The sequence below is a fragment of the Melopsittacus undulatus genome, chromosome 4 (genome assembly GCF_012275295.1).
Source record: "Melopsittacus undulatus isolate bMelUnd1 chromosome 4, bMelUnd1.mat.Z, whole genome shotgun sequence".
Taxonomy (NCBI): Eukaryota; Metazoa; Chordata; class Aves; order Psittaciformes; family Psittaculidae; genus Melopsittacus; species Melopsittacus undulatus.
Genome location: NC_047530.1, coordinates 77,376,890 through 77,395,124, shown reverse-complemented (window position 1 = coordinate 77,395,124; position 18,235 = coordinate 77,376,890). Strand labels below are relative to the sequence as shown.

General features: G+C 36.2%; 1 protein-coding gene across 1 annotated transcript in view; it reads right to left on the bottom strand.

The window, feature by feature from the left end:
• Positions 1-18,235, bottom strand: part of LRP1B (LDL receptor related protein 1B) — a 565,080-nt gene that overhangs the window by 232,930 nt on the left and 313,915 nt on the right. The window contains exons 19-23 of the mRNA XM_034061327.1: positions 15,476-15,556; positions 14,042-14,209; positions 12,808-12,990; positions 5,959-6,159; positions 2,124-2,369 (exon numbers count right to left, since the gene is read on the bottom strand). Of these exons, the coding sequence (XP_033917218.1) occupies positions 2,124-2,369; positions 5,959-6,159; positions 12,808-12,990; positions 14,042-14,209; positions 15,476-15,556 (879 nt within the window). The remainder of the gene's footprint in view (positions 1-2,123; positions 2,370-5,958; positions 6,160-12,807; positions 12,991-14,041; positions 14,210-15,475; positions 15,557-18,235) is intronic.

Below are 18,235 nucleotides of genomic sequence, written 5' to 3'. Positions count from 1 at the left end.
ATTTAGAATTTTCAGACTGAATTAAAACAGTTTTATTTAACATTATGCTTCAATCACCCTATAAAAGAAAATAAAGCATCAAATGGGTGTAAGAAAAACTGAGAAACTGTAGTCTCGCTTTTCTTACTTTCCAGCACATATGAATGTCACTGTGGGTTGTTTTTTTCTTTCCCCCTTAGATTCCAAATACTGTCCATCTCTATTTGCTTCAACTTAAAGTTTGTTTCAGCTTTGTTTCCTCCACCAAGTTACTAATTTAGTCTTAAATACTTTTAATTCTTTAATTTCTGTAACCCATTAAGAATATACTTTTTAAATTACTGTAGATGTCCACAAGAAAACAAATCAGACCGGCCAAAAGTCACTAAGAGTAAGAAAAAAGCAATGCCATAAAATAAGGACTTTAACAGCAATGAATTAAAGTTCAGATACGCAGAACTGCAGCAATATACCACTAAAGGACGATTTGAGAGTCTACCATCTACAGGGCTCTGTAATGTCTGAACAACATATGTTCCTGATCTCATACTGTATTAGTAACTATTTACATATGATAGTAACAATTATGGAGACACAAAGACTCAATTTAGAGATCATTCTGGAAATTACAACAACAGTCATTCCAGCCTGATGAATGTAAATCACATTCTTAATGAATTAAAAAAATAGCTCTAAGGCACAACTTGTAATTCACGAGCATTTGCTAAAAAGCTCTTTAAAAGAGCAGCCATGATATAAACATACATTTTAATTACTGATTTCTTTTGCAGAAGAGAAATATTTTTATCCAATGGATATTTTGGCCATAAGTAATTTACAGCCTTCATTACTACTGTAATGAAGTTCTAAAATGTTGTATAAAGTAGCCCCTTGTCAAAGCAGATTGATTAAAATTTGCCTTTTCTGAAATAAGGACCATTAAGTTAGGTGCGAACTACTAAATTTCAGGTAACTAGCAACAGGAAAATTGGGCATTTATTTCTAACTTTCATAGAATTGTAGAATCATAGAATAGTTAGGGTTGGAAAGGACCTTAAGATCATCTAGTTCCAACCCCTCTGCATAGGGCAGGGACACCTCACACTAAACCATATCAGCCAAGGCTCTGTCCAACCTGGCCTTGAAAGCCTAGCCTTACAGACTCAGAATTTTTCATGTAAATCATCTGAGGAAATGCTGAACATCTGAAATAAATCAAGATAATCTTATTTATAGTATCTACTGAATAACGAACAATCCAAATAAGTAACAGACAGTTTGAGACATTTCTACTCAGAATTGATAAGATACTATCAAAGTATGAAATTATTAAAGAATAAAAATATAAAAAAATCCTTAAGCAAAATTTCAAAAATCTAGAGAAATCAATGCTATTTGTAACTGCCTACAAGGAGGCAAAGATATGGTGGCAATTTATACTGCACATACATATTTGTATTTTATACACAACACTGCACTTGCAAAATACACCCCTAACATAGTTTCTAAATAATTTTGGAATAATTCACAGTGGTAAAAAATGAGGGGAACGCATTCCCCTCTCCTGTTTTGGTTTATATTGGTTTACTTCTTGATTAGTGAGCTGAAAGGCCTTACTGATGTCCAAAAACAAGAACCAGAATGTCACAGCTGAAAAAAACAGGTTAAACTGTGAATGCTAACTGTGAATGCTAACAGGGAGTGGATAATTGACTACATGTGTGCGCATGAATGTTTAAAATTAAATTTCTGAACCCTCAAGTAACACTGATCAACACCATGATGTCACAGGCTGATCCACTTCTTCAAAATACATAGTAAATCCTCCATATTATACATGTATATATACACACACACTTATGTATATATACCCCCTGTATATTAAATATACATGAAAAACTATAAAACTCAAACAACTTAGGAATTATGTGATATTGACATTCTTAGAAAGGCTTATATTGCAACACCACTTCATCCCACATGAAGAATAGAGACAGTTTTAATGAGTTCTTCATATTGCTGTCAGCCATGCATTTGGACAATTCAAGACTATATTTCTTTCAAAATTGACATAACCTCTCACTAAAGGGACATAACAGCTATTAACATCTAAAATATTTAAAATACATTAAATTTCAACTCACCAGTACTGACACAGTTTTCTCCATCCTTACTGAGCTTCCAGCCTTCATAACAGGAGCACTTGACAGTATTTTTATGCTGCTCGCATACTTGACTACACTTAAGGTGCCTAGTACAGTAATCCATGATCTCACAAGTTTTGTTGTCTATACTAAGACTGAATCCTGCAGGGCAGGAGCACGCAATTCTTCCTCCAGGAACCACAGAACATTGATGGCTACATCCCCCATTGTTAAGTGAACATTCATCTGAAATAACACAGAAAAAAAATCCCAAACATTAAAGGCTGCAAGGCTGACAGGTGTCTAAGTAGCAGAAAATTAATTTTACATTTGTTAAACAGCTTTCTAGATTCAATTTTTTATATTATCTGATTTATAAGTCTTTGGCATGGTAGCTTTACTGCAACTTTCCAAGCTTGTAGCATGGCAGATGTAAAATGTACATATATTTTCAGGCTTGCATGCAAATTATTTTATTCATTAATAATTAAAGAGTGCCCATACAGAGTCAGTTCAAAGACCATTACAGCTCAATCATCTTCAGTGGTGATCAAAACCTGATGCCCAGGAAAAAAAGTGTACTTTCACAAATACATCTCTACCTCCAGCCACTTGAGCTTTCAAGGAGAAGGCTCCAACTCTTAGTCCTACATATCCATATCACAAGCAACTTGTCAAAGAAATATGTACAAATTAGGAGTAAAAATTAGGATTTCTTTCTCCTACTTTTCCAGTAAGATCAACTACAGAATGCTACTGCTGCAATCCCTGTGCCAGCACCCCCACACTATATTCTTCAGGTATCTGATGATTTAGAAAGCTCTGCTTAGCAAATTGAAGTCGATTTAGGAAACCCTTAAAACAACTTAATTAAAAGCATGAAAATTGTGTCTGTGAGAAAGTCTGGGATCTTTGAAGCAAAAAAAGCAAACAATCGACCTACAGAACTATTCCTTACCTCATAGTACTACCAGTGTCCAGAGTATCAACGGGAAGACCGAACTGACCTACTGTTGCTGGAAACTAGGCTTTTGGGTTCTTTTTATTTTTTCCCTTTTTTTTGGTATCTTTTAATTATTTTGTTTGATTCTAACAAGTTCCTGAAAACCTTGCTTACTTATGGCAAGATGTATAAAATGTAGCCAATTCTTACAGAAGAAATATTTCTTTATCATTAAAAAAAAAACACAAAAAATCCCAAAACAAACAAAACAAAACAAAATTAAAAAATATATCAATAAGAATAAGAATAATAGAGCCCTCTTCTAATAGTCCTTTGTTCAGATTTCAAGTTTGGTCTTTTGTGGCTTTTTTAATCATAAAGCATTCAAGTTCCTTTATGTGCCTAATGGCAAATGTGTTGTCCAACATCCCATATTTGTCTTTCATTTTATGGTTAGGCATGTTTTAAAGTTAGCTAATTAAAAACTGTTGAAATACCCGTTGACTACTAACACACCACCTAAAAGCTGAAATAACTATTATAGTCCAAGCTTGGCCCTATACAGTAGCCAACAGGATAAAGGTGTCATAATGGGCTGCTACTAGTAGGAACATAATTGTCTGATCACAGAAACAGCAGAGAAATAATATAAATTATCTTACATTGTAATTTTTTTCACCTGGAGTCTAGACAGCATGAGATTCATATGTAGCTCTCAGAGGATTCAGGTCTACAATGTAATATATTCCAGGGGAGCACCGAATTTCAGGTCCTCTCCTGTAGCACTGTCTGCAAGACTGACCAGCAGAACAGGACAGTGTGAAGATCTCTCTGACATACCCTGCAGCTGCTGTTGCCCAGCCGGTGAACTCTGCCTCCTGTGCTAAGCAGCTGTGCTTAGTCCAGTGCAGGATCTCCTAGGAATGAAAGATCCTACAGGGTAAAAATGCTTGTAAATATCTCCAAATGCTTTGCAACGGAACGCTGGGGCTTGGAAAACATCTTATGCAAAGCAAGATCTGTGGCTAGAGGCAAACTGTTGATATAATAATAAAAAAATAATTCTAAAATAAACAAAATTTTTCCTAAAGCTGGGTAATGTTCAAGGATCACCTCCCCCACGCTCAGGAGCGGTGAATCCCAACAAAGAGGAAGTCAGGCAAAAAGACCAGTCGGCTTGCATGGATGAAGAAGAATCTCCTAGACAAACTCAGACACAAAAAGGAAGCCTAAAGAGGGTGGAGGCAAGGACAGGCAGCCTGGGAGGAGTACAAAGAAACTGTCCAAGCAGCCAGGGATCATGTCAGCAAAGCTAAAGCCTTCATAGAATTAAAGCTGACCAGAGATGTTAAGGGCAACAAGAAAAGCTTCCACAGGTATATCAGTGATAGAAGGAAAACTAAGGAAAATGTAGATCCTCTCCAGAAGGAAATGGGAGATCTGGTTACCTGGGACATGGAGAATGCTAAGGTATTCAGTGGTTTTTTTGCCTCAGTCTTCTGTCAAGAGCTCCAACCACACTGCTCAAGTCACAGAAGGCAAAGTCAGGGACTAGGAGAATGAAAAACTGCTCACTGTAGGTGATCAAATTCAAAACCATCTAAGGAAGCTGAAGGTACACAAGTCCATAGGACCTGATGAGATGCATCTGTGGGATTAGAAAACTGGCAGATGAAGGGGTTAAGCCACTGGCTATCATATTTGAGAGGCTGTGGCAGTCTGATGAAGTTCCCACTAACTGGAAAAGGAGAAAAACAAACCCCATTTTTAAAAAGGGGAAAAAGGAAGACCCAAGGAACTACAGGCTGATCAGTCTCACCTCAGTGCCCAGCAAGATCATTGAGCAGATCCTCCTGAACACTAAGCTAAAGCACATGGAAAATAAGGAGGCAATAAGTGACAGCCAACACAGCTTCACTAAGGGTGAATTGTGCCTGATAAATTTGCTGGGGTTACAGCACTGCCATCCACCAAACCACAGCACTGGTGGATCAGGAAAGAGCAACTGATGTCATCTGCCCGGACTTATGCACAATATTTGACACTGTCCAGCACCACATCCTTGTCTAAAAAGGAGAAGCGTGGATTTGATAGATGGACCACTCAGTGGATAAGGAATTACCTGGATGGTTGCGCTGAACAGCTGTGGTCAACAGCTTTATGTTCAAGTGAAAGACCTGTGACAAGTGGCATTCCTCAAGGGGTCAGTATTGGGAGCAGCGTCATTTAACATTTTTGTCAGTGACAGGGACAGTGGGACTCAGTGGACCCGCAGTAAGCTTTCTGACGGCACCAGCTCGTGTGGTGCATTTGACACACTGGAGAGAAGGGATGCCATCCAGAGGGACCTTGACATGGTTGAGAAGTGGACCTCTGCAAACCTCAGGAAGTTCAAAAAGGCCAAGTGTAAGGTCCTGCAGGGTGGGCAGGGAACAGGCTGAGAGCAGCCCTAAGGAGGAACACCTCTGGGTACTGAATGAAGAGAAACTGAACATGAGCCAGCAGCGCTCTACGTGCACACAGCCCAGAAAGCCAACTGTATGCTGAGCTGCACCAAAAGGAGTCCTTAAGCTTCTGTAGTTGGAGAGAGCTGCAAATTAGCTTATCCTTCCATATACAGCAGAGCCTTTTAAATTGTTTTTCTCCAGGAGTATTTTAAGGGGTTAGGAAATTAAGGAATTACCTGAGAATTATGTTTTCCCTTATTTGAAGAAAACTAATACTTCAAGCACAAACCCAGTATGATTGAAGTAAAAAATCATCTTATAAACTACTATAACAAAATTTTAGTAAGATAAACATAAGATCTGTTTTTTTAGGTAAAAAGTATTATGACAAACAATAACAATAATAAAGCAAGAATAATCAAGAAAATGGGTCTAAAAGAAGTACCACAAAGGTCGCCTTCATCAGATCCATCAGGACAATCTCTTCTCCCATTGCAGAGCTTCTCAGGCTGTAGGCAGATGGAGGTATCATTAGCACAAGGGTATTTTGGTGGTCCACACATATAGCCCTCGCAATTATCCTCATCAGACTGATCCTCACAATCAATATCGCCATCACATAGCCACGCTTTGCTAATGCATCTCCCTTGGAGAAAAGAGACAACAAACACAGGAAATTAGACTGGAAGCAAACTTTAGAAAAATAAATCAGTAGCATTACACAGATATTTGGTTTTATTATGTTTGCTATTAATAGTACTGTCCTCTTAGATGTAGAGAAAGAAGTCAACTTTTATGTATACTCTGATGCATCATCCAGATCGATGTTGACAGTCATTTTTCAAACATCAGTCCTAGCTATTCTAAGCTGAACAGAAATGCATACAGGCAGGACACAGCCTCATAATCTGTTAAGTATTACAAATTATAATAAAAAGCTTTACGTTTTGTTTCTTTTTAATTCTGCTTTTCATCTCTATTTTCTAGTCCAAGAGCCTGCCATAGGAACTACATTTCAATGTAAGTCTATTAGTAGAGGTTTCAGAAACAAAATCTTTCCAGGAACTATACACAATAAATTCCCAGATTACGACAGGTAAATGATCATCGTTTAGACAAATTAATTACAGCAGATGAAACCTCCTATATGATTTCAGTTTTATGAAATCAGGGTTCAGATCCTTTCTTTCACTCCTCCACAGGTGGGGGGAGGGAGAACTTTTCTTCTGATCATCAATGTCTAGGGGCAGCCTCTTGATTAGGAAAGGGGGAGTTACCTTGAAAAAACATACAGGCATTAGATTAGCATCATCCAAACCAGGGATTTTATTAGGTGAAAAATAACTGAGATTAAGATGCTACCACTTCCAGGTGTGTATCTGTGAGTGCTCTCGTTCCAAACTGATTTTCAGCTCTCAAACATAAACTTGTTACTTGCTAGCTACAACCAGTATGGGCTAGTTGTAAATTTTGTTAACACCTAGACTGTACTTCATTCTTTGAGTAATAAAGAGACAACAGGAAGAACCACAGGTTAGGAAGCTTGGGCTGTGCTTCTGCCTATAAACTATTTAGGCAGAGAAAAATCAGTCCAGAATGGGAAAGAAGATCCTGGTAATGTCTAGATCCACTGACGACAATGCTGGTGGATGCCCACGGACTGACTAATGATGTCCGAGACTGGTAACTGCAAACTGTTGCACAGCATGAAATGACACAACTTTCAGCCCCTCTCCTCAGTTTAGCAATAATCCGCCAAATAGGAAGCTGAGATTGATCACAACTTTGTGGGGGAGAGCAAGCGAGTCTTGTGTGAAATAATCAATAGGAACAAAACGCTGCTTGCTCTTTAATGCACCTCAGTGTCACATCTGCTACAGGCAGCCTTTTACTTCTGTAATGACTATGACAATATGAAACCACCTTAAAAGTGATTCTATCTCCATAATACAGTAGCAGATTTCAGCTTTCTTTAAAGGAAATATTTGCTTGAGAGTAACATAATGCTTTTCATTTTATATTTTAGTCAACTTTTAATGGGAAGGGTGCTAATGTCCTCAACGAGTGACAACAGGGCAAAATATAGGAAAACAAGAACAATGAAAAATTTATGTTTGTGCAGCACTCACGAAGCACATGCGAGACTGTTTTCACTTTTGATGAAGAAAAACAAGTGAAACTTTAGGATCAAACTACACTGAGTGTGGTTTCAAGCAACAGAACATCATTTTGCCAGTACAATCACCTGGAAAACTTACAAAGTGTCAATTAGAATGAAAATAAAAGGTGTCATATAGAATTAAAAGCTTTCATCTTTTTTCATAGTGGCCAAAGTCCCAAATATCTTACAATGAAAAAAACAGAATTTCACAGACACAAGAAAATAAAGTTGCATGGATGATATGTTTGTGGTTTATCATTACACGGAATCACAAGTGTTAAAAAAAAGTGCCCATATTCTTTATTACCTTGAGATGATCATTGATTTTTACATATTATTATAACACAGCAGTAGAATAAAAGCTAATAGAAAATACCATCATCAAGCAAACTAACCATATCTCAAAGTAAACTGACATTACTCCCAGCAGAGCTCCAAATCTATTTTTCAATCTTTTATACATACAAATGTTTACAGAGCAAATCAGTTTTTACTGCCTTCTTCTTACTTTAATGAAGATATGTTTTATAATGAAAGATTAATCTTCCACTACAATAACTATGACAGGTTCTTAAGTAGAATATATATTCAAGGAAATAATCTTTGCCAAAATTCTAAAGAGATGGACTTAATGAGGTAGTATGACCATCTTGAAATAATTCCTTAATATTCGCTGAAGTATTTTTGCTTTACTGACTGGTATTGAAATTTACAATTTTGGTTTCCAGGAACATTTTTCGTAAAATTCCATCATATATTAACTGTCTCAATGGATCTATCTATTCTTTTCCATGGCTTTTTTGTGTAAGACAAAAATATATGTAAAGTAATGAATCAAAATTTCTGAAGCAAGTAGTATGTGGGAAAGCCAGATCAGAATGCTTTTCCAACAATTTTTATTTCCTACAAATATTAGCAAGTATGACAGAATTAACTTTTTATATACTGTTCAGTCTTTGTTGGGTTACTGAGCCCAGGAAGTTTTTCAACTGATTATATATTTTACTGTAAGAAAACTACTTTGATGGAGCATTACTGCATTCAGCTTTATCTTACTGTTAATTCCTGCTGCCTACAGCTGTAATACCTTCCTAACTTACAGAATGCACCCAAGCTCATTTCCATAAAAATGAAAGAATGTTCTGACACATTTAACTAAATGTTGTGATGATAAATTGATGATCTTGCTAGTCCTGTAGAACACGCCTGAGACTTAGACTGAACTACATTCTTTAAAGAAGATGGTAATTTCTGTGTTTTAAAAGCTATTAGTAGACAGCAGATGTTTATGCATGTCTCCTGGATGAGACAGAATTAAAAAACTCAAGGCCTAAACAAAACAGCTGTTGCCACAGAAAACAAAGGAACTATGAAATGAGAATAAAACCAGTACTGGAGCAACATGTACAACTTTCTAGTTTACTTGCTATGAGGTTTTTATTTAAATTTTTAGTGTCAACTAAATCCACTGCTCAAGTTAGAAATTTCATCATTTTGAACAAGCATTATATTCAAAAGGGTTATTAAAGTAGTTGTACAGGATATATAGCTCTAAAGATTGAATGGTGAGAGAGGAGGCAGAGCAGGCAGGGAATAAGTGGAAGCAACACAACGGGGTAAACACGCCTTATGAGCAATATTCTTTTCCACTCTTTGAACTCCTCCATGCATCCCGTTCTGATGTTCTTACTAAATCTTCTCTTTCTTAAAAACTCCTCTCCTGCCATATATCTCCATAGTAACCCTTTCCTCCTCATGAGCGCTGACAATCTATAGGGTAGCCCTATCAATTTCCTCATCAGCCTCTTTTCAGTATTGACTTCTTTGCATTCTTCTCTATTTGTCGCATACTTGTATCTTGACTCTTACACTTCCATCCATCCAGTAAAACTGCTATTGCTCTCCTCTTCCAGTATCACTGTGTTCACCACCCACCCCTTGACTTCCTCTCTATGTACTTTCCTTATATTCCACACCAAAGAAATCCTACTTCTACCCTCATCTTCCCTGCCCCCCACTCCAGTATGTTGTTAACATATGAGAACATGTGAGGAAAAAAAGGGTAAAATAATAGCCCACAGGGTGGCAATAAAAATGCTAAGATATAAAATTAACTGTTTCTTGAAATAAATATAAAATGCAGCAAGTATGACAAATACACATTACAGTTCAGACCAACTGCTTACTAAACTGAAGTATACATGGCTCTTGCATTTACCTTAAAAAAGTACTTGATTTTGATCATTAGAGTAATTAGACAACTTTCTAACTAAGACTGCACAAATTCTGTTCCTGGTCCAGTAATACAAATTTTAAAATAGTGAGATGGAATTAAAATGATAGATTAGTGTAGTACATAAAAGTGAGCCTATATTTTTTTTGGAGGACAGAATAAGAATTTAAAATAGGGAGTTAGCTATTTGTCTAATCTGATTATGTCTAGTCTAATGTAAAAGAATACTAATCTAATTTAAAAGTAGAAAATAACTGGCTAGAAGCAGCCCAACAGAAGTCAATCTCAATCAGGTATTTATTAAATCTCATATCCTACTGCTGTACAAACTCTAGTGTATTTTTCATCACACTTCACCACAACCATGTAATGTTCTTGAAAAAATTAGAAATGTCACTCTGAAATCTGCTCACTCAAGTGCCCTGAGCATTTTGGCTTACTTTGGATATCACAGCTCAAGAACTGCACAGGTTGTAAAGTTCCAGGGAGACCAACAAAAATACTAAAGGTTTAAAAAACCTAAAGTAAAACCAGAAGATATGCAAGGAAAAAAAAATTATTTGTTTATTCAATAAATAATGTGGTTAAGGAGACACATAACAGACATCTTCCATATTCAAAAGACTTTTATATCAGTGAAAAGATGAAACAATTAACTAAACTTGCAGCAAAGATTCAGATAATTTATTAGGAAAAGTTCAACTATTAGAGGCAAGTTACAAGAAGCCTATCTATATAAGTTATAAAATATCCACTGTTGGATATTTTTAGGTGCATATCAGAAAAGGGGCTACATATGATGGGTTCTCAAGACCACCATTAATCTAAAGCAGACAAATCTTTGACTGAAGGCTGACAAATGCTGAAATTGCAACATGACACTCATGCCTGTAGCACTGTGACAGATTAGCCACAGCCAACAAAAACTACAGTAAAAGACCCTGCAGCTACTATTTACAGCCATAAACCTAAACAGAAGTAAGCAAAAAAGTCGGCAGTAACATTTCACTATTGCTGTTCTCACCAGCTGTCACTGCCCTCAAAATATATTGGCTCTTCTCCCTCCCCACCCATATATATGTTCCTACCCAGACCCACCATATTCTTTAATAGGAAACCGGATGACACCACCAAGCAGTTTCTAATCAAAGAATTAGCCAGTTTCTCCTCATATGAGCAATTCTTGTAAGTGTGGAAGCCAGACAGTATTATTTCTTTAAATAATCCAAAGAGAAAATTATGCACGTTCTGAAACCCGAAAGAATCATGACAGAAACTATTTCTCAGAAACCCATTACTCCTTTATTCGACTATATGGATACTACTGAAAAGTAGCTAAACAAGAATTTGCTTTTGTTGTTTTCTCTTCCAATGCATTACTAACATGCCTGCTCCAGAAGAGTGATTTTGCTCCTTCCCAGACTGACAGAAGAAAAATGGTGAAAGAAAAAAAAAAAAAAAAGGATTAAACTATTACAACTGATTTCTAAAGTGATGCTTTCATAAAACCAATAAGCTTAATTTCATCTTCCTCTCAATCAAAACCATTTACCATTGAATTTAGCAAATGCTCGATGACAATTTTTTTGCTGTATTTATATGTGGCAGCCAGAGAAGTCACATTTCATGCTGCTTCCTGTAAAATGACTGAGGTATTGCTGTCCGTGTGCACAACTAAACATAGGTAGGTGTATAATGAGGCAATGAAAGTTTGAGACCTTTTCCCCATTTAAGCACCAGGAAAGAGACAGTACCAGGGAAAAAGTGTATTTCCCGTGTCAGGGTTCCTATTAGCCTATTTCAGGAAAACAGACCTATTAAAAGTGAATAATCTTTTTAGTTATTGAAGCTGCTTCATTTAACAGCTTCTTGTTCTATACATCTTCATGGAAATTGTAAGAACACAAAAGGAAATGTTTTCTTTAGACAAGATTCAGTATTCCATATTTATTTAACCATACATTATAATTTCTAGGATTTAAAAATCCAAGTAGCACCAAACCCCCAAGCATTTCTAAGACTTCTCAAAATAATTCACATATTAAAAAAAAATTCCGTTCACACTGTAAATCTGAATAAAGCATGTTACATTCACACATATTCACAAATACTTTTGGACAGAGCTCACATAACCAGCCTACAATATCTGTCATGCTTAACTGTAATACAGGCATTAGAATGGGTTCTTCTCTCCTGTAATAATTATAGCTGCCTAACGGCAACAATAGTACTGATTATTATATTTTGAATTAAATTTTGCTTTGAAAATTATATTTTATCCCTAATACTTCATTAAGCTTTGAAATAAATTATTAAAAGATTAGCACACTGCTGACATGCATTAACTTCTTCCTAACTGGACTGCCCCTTCAGAAAATGTTCCATCAAAACATTACTTTGCAAAATATCCTCATGCAAAAACTGTCACATTCTTTCCCAATTTTTAATGCAGTACACTTAGCAAAATTTTATTTTAAACATACTCACATTATGGATTTTGCTTTCCACATGAAAGTTCTAATTTCCAGTGCTGCAATTCTAATTCTTTGAAGTCTTCTAGCTAATTACTTTATAACATTTAAATCAACTTATTTCTAGGGCCAAAATAGCAAAATAGAAGAAAATACCTGGACTTTTAAGTACCAGTAAATGCTAAATTTAAATATTTGGCTTGATGTATTATCACACAGAACAGTTTCAGCTTTAAGTAGTCTCAAACCCCATCCATTTTATATTGCAAATCATTAAACAGGTTAGGAGAAGTATGTTAATGATATTCTTCTGGTATGACTGCAATAAGTAACATCACCTCACTAGTATTAAGCAGTATTCAAATAGTATTCACACAGACAGATGCACACACGAATGAATGACTGCAAAACATATATCCAAGCTCATACCTGTACTCTTGCAGGAAAACTTTGTTTTTTCATCACACAGTCGTATAGTTCCATTACAGCCTTTTTCATCACTACCATCTTCACAATCCTTTTCTCCATCACACCGCCACAACTCAGGAACACAGTTCCCATCAGGACTGCACTGAAACTCCTTCCCACTGCATCTTCTAGTAGAGGGATTTTCTTAGAAAAATAAGAAATTACATTGAAGAATTTGCTCATATGTGTTTCTTCCATGCCAAGCCTACAATGACTTAGAATCCCCCTTCCTAACCAAAGGCAAAATCAAAAGTACTCAAGCATAACCCTCAAAACTCACTATTCCTTCTTAACTCATGACTCCAACACAAGCTTCAAGATAAGCTCTCTTATTCTGCTCATTCTCTTCACTGCCATTCCACCATAGACTCAAGGTAAATACCAATTTTTTTTTTTTTTTTTTTTTTTGCACTGCTGTCAGACAAGAATGAATTTAGAGATGTAAGGAGGATCAAGCCTGATAAAAGTTTTCCTGGTGCTTTGTAAGCCCATCCTCACACCACATTCCCTCCTCCTTCATTCTACTCTTTCCCAAGAAGGTCTATGTCCTAGTGGACCAATAAAATTATGTGTAATTACTTTGCTGTGGAAAAATCACTATGAGAAAAATAAGAGAAAAATATTCCTCCATTCTTATCTGATTATTTCTTATCCTTTGTTACAAGCATCATCCCCTTCTCTCCCCATCCAAATGAACACAGTGCATGGCATTGAAATGGGACTGTAGTCTTGTTGCAACATCGTTATGCTTCAGTAAGACCATTGGAAAAACAAAACCATCAAAAAAAAACCAACAAAACCATCCACACACACAACAGAAAAATATAGATCAACAATAAGAGTGCTACTGCATAAAAGTCCCAGAAAATATAAACAATAACTTCAGGAATGTTGCTTACTGTCTTTTTACCTAGGCAGTACGCATCTCTGACAAGACAAACATCATGTTTAGCACAATTCAGTGAAGTAAAACTACAAAACTTCTCTCAGTACAATACCCAGTACTCTTTCAAATGCATTTTTCTTCTATGATATACTTCTCTATCACCATTTACACTTGACATATTTTCCATACCAACCTTTACCAAGGTAAAAGCTTTTTCTTTTTTTTCATTGGCTAAAGATGAGTCCTTTGTATTTATAATGAAGTATTCTCTGTGCCTGTATGTACGTAAGAAGAGTAAAAGCAACTAACCTTCCTTGCTGCAGTTTGTTTTGGTTTCATCACTGAAATCTCCACAGTCATTGTCACCATCACATGCCCAATGACTTGGAATACATCTACCATTATAACATCTGAACTGATCAGCAGAACACGAGTGAACACAGCCTAGTTCATCACTTCCATCACCACAGTCATCATCTGCAAATATTATTATTTAAAATATAATAATGATAAAGAGATAAAAAGAATATGAATAAAAGATACAAGGAGAAAGAAATATTTCCAAGAAGGCAAGAGAAAAAAATAACATTCAGTAAATAAAATTGCATGCTTACTGCCCACAGGCATACAGTAAAATTATATCTAACACAAGTAATTCTTTAATTTACAAACAGCACTTCTCTCTGCCACTTTGGATAATCTAAAATCTTACTTACAGTTATTCAGTCACAGACACCAGCAAGCACAAAAAGGCTGTGGATTTTTTTAAATTTCTTTACTTGTGTTTAACTACCCAGGCTTCCAAACAGTATTCTCAGTGATTCATTAAGTTAACTTGGACAGTTAAGCACACTCACAAAGCACTTCATATAAACCAAAGTGAAAATCTGATGTCAGAGCTTCAATAGTATTGCAAATGTCATTTCCATGCACTTGGAACAGTGCAAGGTGGAGAGAGATGGCAGCATATAAATAATGCTGGAATGTAGTTTCCAATTACTCTGTTTTAGTCATTACAAAAATCTTAAAGACAATTCCCACAATTTGACTGTGATTGCCAAGACAGGGAAAGACAAATGTGTCAGGTAAATGCTAGAGGGTCTCCTTGCAGAGAATATGAGCAAGCACACTGTGATAATTTGGAGAATCTGTCCATTTACAGCTATGAATTCCTGTCAGACATATAAAATCTTAGTAAGAAGAAATGCTATGGTGGATGAAGAACCAACCCAATGTTATTAGGACTGGCATGACATCACTCCCCCACCAAAAGCTCTGAGAGAAGGTTTATTTTAACAGCTGTCATTCAAATATGTAATCTTTCACACAAAAGATCTACATTGTCTTAGCCATTCCTCTCAAGCTCTAGTATTTATTAAATTGAACTCACAACAAAAAAATCAGATACTTTGTCACTGGAACTATTTTGTTTTCCAAAACTAGAAAATACTTTCATAAGCAACACCATTTTTTTTTAACAATCAAGGTTTAAGTCACACTTTATGATACAGAAAATACTGTTTGTAACTATTACCATATCATCTACTGCATCATTCCTTCTGTGAAGCTTCAATATTGCTGCTTTCTAGGTCAGGTCAGTAATGTAAAAATACTGTATTTATTCTTTGACCACTTGCAAAACAAACTAGCAATATCAGCCTCAGAAGAAAAGAGTGGGTATCAAAGCAATATTTATGCAACATCTACCATATCCATTGCAGATACAGAACACCTGATACTTGCCTGAATCACAGAGCCATTTGCTGCTAATGCATCTTCCATTTTTGCATATAAATTGACTTAGCGGCTCACACGTTGGGAATTCTGTGGAAGTGTTAAAAAAGAAATAAAAACTATATCATGTATATCCTCTTTAATAATATTCTTCCACCTTCTTACATGCATAAATTACACAAGTGGATTGCATGAAATATTTTCATCTGACAGATATACATCTAGAGAGGAGAAAAATGTGTAACACCAAAAAGAGAGGATAAAAGGGCTTTTAACTGTAAATACTAGTTCAAATGCTATCCTTCTTCAAAACAGACCACTGAAATGTATTATTTTTTGTCATATAATATGGTCCTACATTCCCATGATCCTAGGGCTGTCTTCGCCACTAAGCATGCTAATATTTATGACTAATTACTATAGCTTGATGACTGATACAGACCATATTTTCAATTTATGTATTTACATAAAAAAAGTTCTCCAACTGCAATAGCACCACCATTACAAGATGGAAAATGGAAGACTATAAAATGAGAAAGCTAACTTCCAAGCAAAAGAACGTTCAAGAAAAAGTTATTGTACACAGACATTAAAAATTTCCAAAATTACGGTGTCAGTATTTACAATTATTTCCTCCAAGGATTCCAGAAAAAGTAGTAGAAAACTGAGATAATATAATTCACAGGACTCATAAAAACACACCTCTGTGTAACATAGATACATATTTAATACATTAATTTTTTCAGCTTCTTTTTCTTCTAAGACCTATCATACATTTCATACAATTAACATGTTAAGGAGTGCTTGCACCCATTCATTTTGGAAAACACAAAACCAACTTTACAAAACCTGGCAATTCATAGGAAACAATCTGAAAGTCTAATCTGATTCAAAAGGAATAAGGAGGAACCTAAATTCTCCCTAACGACCATCAGAACAGTCAGACACCTCTCAGCAACTAACATTAATGCAAATCAAAGTTGACAACATTGCCAATCTACCTGAACTGCTATTTAAAGACAAGTTTGTTCTCTACTAAAGGATTTCAGGTTGGAAGTTCTTACACAGTGCAACCCAAATGCAACAGAAATGTCCAAAACGGTGCACAGTACTGTCAGCAGCACCAAAACTGCCCAAGCTGTGAACAAATCCCCAGGTGTATTCCTCAGTAGGTTGCTCTAGCTACACTGGGTTGTTCTAGTGTTGCTACAACTGAAACAACGAAGACCTTGACAATTACACTATGTAATTAGTACTGAAAAGATTTTCTTAACTTTTAAACCACGCCACATACAAGTAAAATTTCCTTACAACAAGAAATGAATTAGTCTCCGAAGTCAATAAATTTCTATTTGCTGTCTTTGGTGCAGAAGATGTTTTAAAGTTAACTGAAAAGATGGCTTGGTTTTAGTTTTTGTTTTTTGTTGTGCTCTTTTTTTTGTTTGTTTTTAAAGTCCAGAGGGAGTTCTGGCTTCTATTCATGCATGAAGTAGCAAACCAAATCAGCTGTATCAAATAGTAGAATTTACAGATCACCAAAAATATTGAAAGACTGAAGTGATTAGTCTGTTTCAACACAGAAAAGGGTGACAAGTTCACAGTGATGACAATTACACTCTATCGTTTACTCCTGAAAAGTTTTGTAGGGATTTTTTGTGGGGAAAAAAAAAAAATACCAAAAACCACCACTTTTTGCTGTCAGGGTACGAAAAAAATCTGTTCTAAGACAAATAAGGGAAATGTGCAATTATGATGATACTTAGTTACAACATACGCTTTGTGTGGTTCAAGCAAAGCTTGCAGACATTTTTAATTTCATTTCTTAGCTGTTGAAACATTTTTTTCCGCAAATTTAACTCATACATTAAATGCAATATTCCTGTTTGCTATACATGAATGCCTTCATGAATGACTACATGAATGACTTTCAATCCATCTGTCTAACCAAGACCTGCATAAAAGAGACAGAAATTAATTAAAATTAACTGTGATTATCTTGGCCACCTCCCATGTCATGATTCTCGGCCCATCACAGTCTTTCTAAGGAAGTTCTGCAGTATCACCAGTGTTTGTTTCTCACAGCCCCAGTTTCCACCATCATCTGCAGCTCTCTCTCATACCCTAGAGGACCAGCACAATAATTTTCTCCTGTTGTCCCTATGGTCTCCTCAGTACTCTTTTCCTTTCCTATGTTACAGAAAAGAGATGCACACCTTGTAGCTGATTTACAGCCATCTCTGTGCCAACTGTCCTGAAAACAGAGAAAGCAAGAAAGCAGTTTCATGAGCTCACAGAGTACCCTCTTGTCCTGGGTTTAGCAGTAGCAGTCAATTTTTCTCCTTCTTAGTAGCTGGTGCAGCGCTGTGCTTTGACTTTCAGCCTGGGAACAGAGCTGATAACACCGATGTTTTTCAGTTGTTGCTAAGTAATGTTTACTCTGACCAAGGACTTTGTGAGTCTCATGCTCTGCCAGGGAGGTGGGGAGGCTGGAAGGAAGCAGAGACAGGACACCTGACCCAAGCTAGCTAAAGAGGTATTCCATACCACAGCACATCATGCCTGGGGAGGTAACTGAGAGTTACTTGGAAGGGCTCGCTCTCTTCCGGGTCGGGCTCGTTTTGGTAGGTGGTACCGTATTCTCTTCCTTGTTATTTCTCTTATCATTATTAGTGATAGCAGTAGTGATTTGTGTTATACCTTAGTTACTGGACTGTTCTTATCTCAACCTGTGGGAGTTACATTCTCTCGATTCTGCTCCCCAACCATCGG